The following is an 8,742-nucleotide window of genomic DNA, read 5'->3' as shown; positions in this document are numbered from 1 at the left end:
TTGCTTTAAATATTCGTTGTATACTAAATAATACTGAACCCGAGCACCCGCCATCTCAATCCAGAAGGCGCCATGGGTGCTACAGTTGATTAACATAATTATTTAAAGAAACAAACTAATGAAACAGGCCTGGACAAAAATGATGGTACCTCAATAAAAGATTGAAAACTATTTGACCAGAGTGACATGATTAACTCAGGTGTGTCCTTTAATTCACATCACAGGTGTTTCCAAACTCATAATCAGTCAGTCTGCCTATTTAAAGGGAGACAAGTAGTCACTCTGCTGTTTGGTGAAAAGGTGTGTACCACACTGAACATGGACAACAGAAAGCCAAGGAGGGAATTGTCCCAGGACATCTAAAAAAAAATTATAGATAAACATCTTAAAGGTAGAGGTTATAAGATCATTTCTAAACAGCTTGAAGTTCCTGTGACAACAGTGGCTCATATATGGGTCAGAAGTTCAAGACCCACGGGACAGTAGCCAACCTCCCTGAACGTGGCCGCAAGATGAAAATTGATGACAAATTGAAGAGACGGATCGTTGGAATTGTATCCAGAACAACCTCCAAAGAAATTAAAGGTGAACTCCAAGGCCAAGGTACATCAGTGTCAGATCCCACCATTCGTCGTTGTTTGAGCCAAAGTGGACTTCAAGGAGGACACCACTGCTGAAAAGAAATCATAAAAAAGCCAGACTGGAATTTGCAAAAATGCATGTTGACAAGCCACAAAGCTTCTGGGATAATGTCCTTTGGACAGATGAGACCAAATTGGAGCTTTTTGGTGCAGCACATCAACTCTATGTTCATAGACTCAAAAACCAAGCATACGAAGAAAAGAACACTGTCCCTACGGTGAAACGTGGAGGAGGCTCAGAAATGTTTTGGGGCTGCTTTGCTGCATCTGGCACAGGGTGTCTTGAATGTGTACAAGGTAGAATGAAATTTGAAGACTATCAAGGCATGCTGGAGAGAAATGTGCTGTGGCGCAGTGGTTAGCGCTCTTGCCTCACAGCGAGAAGGCCCTGGTTTGACTCCCGGCTGGGACCTTTCTGTGTGGAGTTTGCATGTTCTCCCCGTGCATGCGTGGGTTTTCACCGGGGACTCCGGCTTCCTCCCACCGTCTAAAAACATGCTTCATAGGTTCATTGGTGACTCTAAATTGTCCCTAGGTGTGAATGTGAGAGTGAATGGGTGTGTGATTGAGGCCCTGCGACAGACTGGCGACCTGTCCAGGGTGTACCCCGCATTCGCCCATCAGTAGCCGGGATAGGCTCCGGCACCCCCGCGACCCCGAATGGGAGGGAGCGGCCAAGAAGGTGAATGAATGAATGAAATTAAAACTAATAATGATATCAGTTATTCATGAACACTCATCAAATTTTATGCTAAAACAAAGTCATAATTTATTTTTAAGAATTTTAAATGAGGACAGGAATCACATTTAGTCAAAAATGTTCAATAGCTCTAAAGATGTTAAAGCTAAAGTCAGTAAACTTTATCACATGACTAATTATCACTTATATAACAAGAAAATTGTATTTTTTTCCTAGTTTATATTTGCTCTATTTTTACTTGTTTATTAAAGCTACTTCACAGAAGTGTTTTATTTAAGTTTTTAATGATAAAATAAGTTTAATGAAATATAAATAAGGGACAACACTAATCTGTTTATGCAATTTATTCATGTTTTAAATGTGTTACAAAAGTATCGGATCGGGACTCGGTATCAGCAGATACACAAAATCAAATGACTCGGAATCGGATCGGGCCCAAAAAAAATTTACCTCCAAATTTCTAAATTTCCCACAACTTGGTCCATGAAAAATCACCTCAAGACTCTGCAAGAATAGCCATGGACACAACCAGCAGGCAAAATTGTTGATTTTCTGGTGCCCAAAAGTATTTTATCTAATCTGGCTCCCATGAGTTCAGCGCTTTGGCCTTGGCTCTCCCAAAACAATTCTGCTTTCTCGGTGAATGAAATGTGGGTTGGATGTGAAGGCCGACATCTGCTTATCTTGACTTCAGCATACCTCCTCATCCCCCTCTAGTGCACAGTCTGGAGTGGGCAGCGCCCCCAATGGCTGCAGCCCCCAGAACGGTGCAGTGGTGGTTCTCCCCTCCCTCATACCCCGTCCTACAGCTCATATCACATGTACCGATCTCGTTTTGTGCTTCTTCTTGTATAGTGGAGTCATTTTTTCCTACACCTATATCCTGCCCCTTTAGAGCAGAGAACAGATGCATGTTCTTTTATGTTGCAATGGTACAATGACAATAAATGCTTCTAATTCTAAAAAAAAATGTGCAACAGGAATAATTCACAAAGCAAGTTACCAAATCACTGGATCACACAACTTAATCAGTCAACAGAACTCAAACTCTATGAACTGGTAGAATATTGTACAGCTAAAATAATACTACAGCAAAAGCGTGAATTGAGATCACACATGGCGAACACCATTTCATTATCATTTATACAAATTTTATTTGGTCCATTTAATTTTCAGTTTCATTGGTAGTTTTTGAAATTCATGTCTACAGTAACTAAATGCATAGAAACTTTATTGTTCAAAATATATAAGGTGCTTAATTAAAAACATCCATCCATCCATCCATCTTCTTGACCGCTTTGTCCCTTTCGGGGTCGCGGGGGTGCCGGAGCCTATCCCGGCTACTTACTGATGGGCGAAGGCGGGGTACACCCTGGACAGGTCGCCAGTCTGTCTCAGGGCCTCAATCACACACATCCACTCTCACATTCACACCTAGGGGCAATTTAGAGTCACCAATTAACCTATGAAGCATGTTTTTGGACGGTGGGAGGAAGCCGGAGTCCCCGGTGAAAACCCACGCATGCACGGGGAGAACATGCAAACTCCACACAGAAAGGTCCCAGCCGGGATTCGAACCAGGGCCTTCTCGCTGTGAGGCAAGAGCGCTAACCACTGCGCCACCGTGCAGCCCAAAAACTTTCCACAGCCGGGACTCGAACTCACTAACTCCGCAGTGGGAAGCAGCGTTGCTGACAACCGAGCTAATGTTTGACTAATTAAAAACAAATGTTAAAAACTCTTCTACTATTTACAAAAACAGTTTAATCCAGAGAATACAAAATATGAAGAAAAAAAGACTTTTTGGGCACAAATGATGTCATATTTAGATTCAACAACAAAAACATCTGAAGAGCTTTAAACATATTTTGCTAGTTTTCTTAAATTACAATAATGTATCAATAAAACATTCTGATGAACAAAGAAATAACAAATGGATCAAGCAACCTTCAAAGCAAAAAAAGACTAAAACTTGTCTTTAAAGAGCATTTTAAAACTGGAGTCAAAAGCAAATTTGATTAAATCAAAGTAGTTTAACTTCAATGTTGCTGCCGTGTGTGTGCTTAAGATAAAGTCAGTCCTGATGCTATTCTGTTAAGATTTTGATTTAATCTTGCTTAACCTGGGCTTTATTTTAAAATCTGCGTTTCTTCTACATAAAATATCTGTGTCCCTTTGAGCCTGAAGAGGAAGCATCTTTTTCCAAGTGGAGCAGCAGCTTTGGACATGTTTTCAAACTCTTTATCTTCTGCTGTTCATTGAGTCGAGTCTCTCTGTTCTTAGAAAGGAGAAACATACAGAAAACTTTTCCCATTTCCACTCCCTCCTTTCAGCTTCTGCCCACCGTTCCCCTCTGAATCAGGAGGGAAGAGCACTCTGTGTGTGCTTGTGAGTCAAAGATAGAACGAAGACTAAATCAATCTCAAACACAGTGTTGATTCAAAAGAGCATTTATTAGATCCAAACAGGCTGCAGGAATTTGACAGACAGCTTTCAGTTTGAACCTTTAGACACTAAGATGCAGTTCTGGAAACAGCCAGCAGGTGTCTCCCTTCTCCCTCCTGCTTCAATGCAGTTAGTGTTGTTGCAGCAGCTGCATCAAAGTGATTCTCTGTCATTCCTCACTAACATCCACTCTGTTCATTCATGTCCTCTGGAGAAAACAGGCTTTATGCTCAGAAAGTTTCTACTAGTTTCAGACTTTCTAGAAAATGATCAAACTCCTCCGGATTTAGTGGAAACTTCTTAAAAACCAGCAGCTAAAATGCTGTCAGCATGAAAAAGAAAATACCAAATAGAAAGGAAGTTCAATCACAAAACTATGGAATACACCAACAAATAAATATTAGAAAAATATGAGAATAATATATTTAAAAAAAAAATAACAGCTTTTGATTAAAAAAAAATGTTAAGTAAAACTGAGTTTTAAAGGTGATGGTAAATGATAATGGTTTTAAAGGTATGGTAAAAAGGTCTCCACAGTAGATGAAGTCCTGGATCCCCATGAGGCTATTTTCACATGTGGAAGTTTGCTGAGTCTTTTCTGTGTTTGATCTGCAGACTAGAATTATGTGCAAGAATATTTCAAAGGAAAAGTCAATTGATTAACTGACTGTTTAGCAGTAGAATCCTTGAAACTGAGTCACCTTCTTCTTCACTTTGGGCTTATCCCTTTCGGGGTCGCCACAGCAAAACAGCACCCACTGTTTCGCATCAGTGATTTGGCAGAGTTTTTACACCAGATGCCCAGCCTGACACAACCCTGTACTTGAAAGGCACAGGGACCCAGTTAGGCAGCACGGTCAAGGGTCTTGCTGGTCCAGTCTGGATGGGGATCAGTGGACACCCCGGAGATTGAACCCAGGGCTCCTGCATGCAAACCCTACACTTAACCCATTGAGTCATATAGCAATTTTTAGAAACTAAATCAATTAACAAGGAAGTTAAAAAAAGAACATCAAAGTATTTGTTAAAAAAATATAACAAATAATTGATATTCCCTCATGATAAATGATACAAAGATAGAGTTAAGGAAAACAAAACATTAACCATGAGAGAACAACATTTTTTATTAACATTTTGTCAGTTTGTAATGACTGATTTCTTTTTAACAATTTGGATTATGTTTGTCTGAATGTCTGTTTTTTTTTTTCTCCAGAGCTGCTAAGAGAGTCAACTTCCTCTTTCTGCTCAGCTCTTCTCCAATTAGCCCCTCAATGCTGGAAGGGCTTCATCCCAGTTTACAAAGAGCTGAAAAAAGTATGACTAAAACGTAACCATGGAACAAAGAGAAAATTAAAATGAGACATAAAAAACAAAACCTCATAAAATATCAGATAAATATAAAAGACTAAAGATTCCTTCTATGCAACAAAAATAGAGTGCAAGTAAAAATCAAAAAGTAAAACAAAAAAATACATATATTTTTCAATGAACGGCGTGCATGAAGTCCTCAGCTTTCAGCCTAACTCCAGTTCTATTCTAGGATTTGGGGCTTTTAGAGAAAATTACTTTCTAGTTCTGGGATACCAGCAGCCTTTAATCAGAGGAACTCAGTCCACTTTGTGGTTCTGAAAGGTCTGATAAAAATGAAAAAGAAGAACCAAAATGCTCCCAGATGGAGAATCCTGAGGCCAGAACTGCTGGAAGGTTTTCTTTCTTTGGTCAACAACCATGCTGCTGCTTTCTGGACCAGCTGAAGGATGTTCAGAGAATGCTGGTCCACTCTGTGGTACAGAGACGTGCAGGAGTCCAAGAAACACCAGAAAAGACTTCTGAGCTTCTGCAGGAAACCATCATGTCTGAATCTGATGTATCACCAACACAGATCATTCAGAGAAACAGTTTCAGGACACATGAGGAGAAAACTACAGCAAGAGTGTGTGGACAAAGTTAAGAGAAGCTCCCAATACGAGAGAGAAGAGAAGCAGAAGACTTCCCAACACTCCAAGTTGAGTGAGAAGATGAAGTGCAGTTCTCCATCAGTCCACCGGGGGAGATGCAGCACAATAACTGTCCACTTGATGCTGAGAGAGACAGTGGAGCTGATCTCAGATCAGTTGATGCTGCAGCTCTGACACTCATGTCCACTTCCTCTGATTCCTCCATCACTCTGCTCTCCACCTCCAGGAACAACATCTCTGCAGACCAGCTGCTACTGATTCTCTTCTCTGCTCCACCAGGAAGACCAGAGGCTTCCACCACACCACCTACACATAAAGTAAAAAAGAAAAAACACAACAAAAAAGATTTGAGTGTCTCCTGCTCCCGGTGTGTCAGTCAGTGATGCAGCACAGCAGCAGAAAGAGCAGCAGGAGCTTCAGTTCTGTTCAGAGCAGCAGCTTCCTGTCATCTTCACCTGTTGGAGCTTCTGCTGCTCTGATTGGCTGACTGTGTTCCTGAAGCCTGTCATCATTCTCCTCAGAGCTTCACTGAGAAGCTGCAGCTTCACAGGAAACTCTGCATCTTTGCTCTCAGACTAACTTTAGGACCAAACATCTGGAAGCAGCTGGACTGACTCCAACCCTCTACTGACCTCAGAGTCTGCAGTTTGAAGTTTGGACTCTCCACCAGATCCTGGAGGTGCTGAACATCTGAAGACTGCAGGTTGTTGAATCTCAGGTCCAGTTCTGTCAGGTGGGACGGGTTTAAATTCAGAGTTGAGACCAGAGCAGCACAGCTGATCTTTGACAATCTGCAGTTCCTCAACCTGAATCCAGAAGAAAGAGTTTCATTTAAAGACAAAGTTCATGTTTTTCATCCTTCAGTTCTTCTAAAGAGTTCAGAGCTGAAGAAGATCAGACAGTTTGGATAAAGTCCAAAGATTTGAATCAACAGCAGCAGATCAGAAGAGTCCAGCAGAAGCAGAGAAGAAGAACATTCAGGAACATTCAGGACAACATGCAGCTGCTTCAGTAAAGAAGTCCAGATGTGTGAAAGTCAAACATCAGCCTGTGGCTGCATCTAAACCAACTGATGTTTCTGCACAATCAGCAGAAAAAGTCCACTTCCTCTTTCTGCTCAGCTCTGCTCCAAACAGCAATGAATCATGGGAGAATTTCAGCACCATGATGCTGGAAAGTCTTCATCCCAGTTTTCAGGAGATGATCTTCCAGTCCTCTGCTGCAGACCTTCAAGCCAGAGACTTTAAGCCCCAACAGATCAAAGCAGAGATAAGAAGGAAGTGATGAGGAAGTGTCAGCAGCAAATGTTGGACATCGATCCCTGATCAATGACTTCAGCTCTGAATGAGGAGTCAGAAGCTGCTGGGAGCTTTGATGGATGATGTGAGCAGATGTTTGAGGATTAAAAGGTGAGGATGTTTTTGGAGGATGTGAGAATGTGTCTGTCAGAGCAGCATTCCAACTCTTGCATTACATCAGTCTGAAATCTTTGCAACAAGGAACTGAAGAAAGAAAAGAGTTTCTTCTGCAGATCTTTGAAGAGAACAAGCAGCTGCAGATCAGATTCAGAATGTGAACATTTCTGCTCATTGATTCATAGAGATCATTTCTGCCAGACAATCAAACTATGGCAGCAACACAGATGCTGCAAATTCAATTAAAGCTTTCTCCAACGCGAAGAATTCTTCCTGAAGATCAAGTCTCTGATTCGAGTCACATCAATCAAAGATCTCTCTCCTTCTGTTGTTATTGTCTAAACTTCCAAAAAAGATCAACCTTCATCTGATATCAGTTTGATCTTCAGGAAGGAGCTTTTCTTTGATCTGCAGTGAGGAGGATGAAGAAGAGGAAACATCTGAAGACCTTTGTGGAAAAAGAAAATATCCATCTTGAGGGAATCTGATATTAGAAATTAGGAAGAAGATGATGGGAAGAATCCTTCAAACATTAGATCCTCTGTCACAGTGAATGGACTAAAGTTCAGAAGAAGAAAACAGCCTCAGCATGAAGATGGTCAGCAGAGAACATCAGCCTCATGTCTGCAGTTTAGTTTCAACACAACTTTGTCGTCATATTGATGTGAACACAACTGAACCTCAGAGTCTGCAGTCTGCTGTCTGGACTCTCCAGAAAACCACACAGAAAAAGAACTCCTGAATTTTGCAAGTTCGTGTTCCAGCTCAGGTCCAGTTCTGTCAGATTGGACGGGTTGTTCTTCAGAGCTGATCCCAGAGCTTTTAGGCTGGTCTCTGACAAACTGCAGTCCTTCAGCCTGAAAGCAGATAGAAAAGTGTGTTCAGGAGCAATGGGAGTGTGTGGCCTCATGTGATCTGCCTTGATTAGGGCGTGACAGGTGTGTGTGGTGGGCCGATCAAATTTCTTTTGGATTTGCACAGAGGATATTACAAAAGTTTCTAAATGACTTTAATAATACCCTAAAAAAGGAAAGAAACCAAAATGGGATTTATCGTTGCTATTTAAATACGTTTTCAAAATGCATGGCAGAAAAGCATATTGAACTAACGGTTATAAAAATATTATTTATTTGAAGTAAACAACAGAAAACTACATTTTTAAATTAAATTGATTTTGCTTTTTGTGGTATCTTGAACCTGAAATGCTTGATGTTACATTTTATGTTAATCATATGGCCAGCAGAGGGCAGGCAAGGTTCACAGAGCTGTGTCCTACATGTTCAGAAAACAGAAGTCAGATATGGATGTACCGAGACGTGGTTGAATGTAAATTAAAAACTGCTGCACTCTAGTCACCATTTGGGCATTATTTTATATGAGGATGCAACACTTTTGATAAAACCTTTGATTTGAAAATGTCAGATTGAATTTTATTTCTTCTTCTTGAGTCCTAAATTGTTAAATGCATTTTCAAATGATGTGATCATATTGCAAAATTACTCGAAAATAATAAAAATAATATGAAGAACACGTGGAAAATACTAAATACTATTATCAAAGGTGGAAGAAAAAAATCTGATTTT

General features: G+C 40.6%; 1 protein-coding gene across 2 annotated transcripts in view; it reads right to left on the bottom strand.

Moving 5' to 3' along the window:
* Positions 1-4,348: 4,348 nt before the first annotated feature.
* Positions 4,349-8,742, bottom strand: part of LOC112138232 (NLR family CARD domain-containing protein 3-like) — an 11,605-nt gene continuing 7,211 nt past the window's right edge. The window contains exons 6-8 of one of the 2 annotated variants that reach the window (XM_024260801.2): positions 7,840-8,016; positions 6,377-6,550; positions 4,349-6,050 (exon numbers count right to left, since the gene is read on the bottom strand). In XM_024260801.2, coding sequence (XP_024116569.2) covers positions 5,996-6,050; positions 6,377-6,550; positions 7,840-8,016 — 406 coding nt within the window. In that variant the 3' untranslated portion in view covers positions 4,349-5,995. The remainder of the gene's footprint in view (positions 6,051-6,376; positions 6,551-7,839; positions 8,017-8,742) is intronic. The other variant, XM_036211024.1, reaches the window with a different exon arrangement.

Source organism: Oryzias melastigma, unplaced genomic scaffold (assembly GCF_002922805.2).
Source record: "Oryzias melastigma strain HK-1 unplaced genomic scaffold, ASM292280v2 sc00381, whole genome shotgun sequence".
NCBI classification, from domain to species: Eukaryota; Metazoa; Chordata; class Actinopteri; order Beloniformes; family Adrianichthyidae; genus Oryzias; species Oryzias melastigma.
The sequence above is the reverse complement of the archived record's forward strand: the minus strand, read 5'-3'. Positions and strand labels throughout refer to the sequence as shown.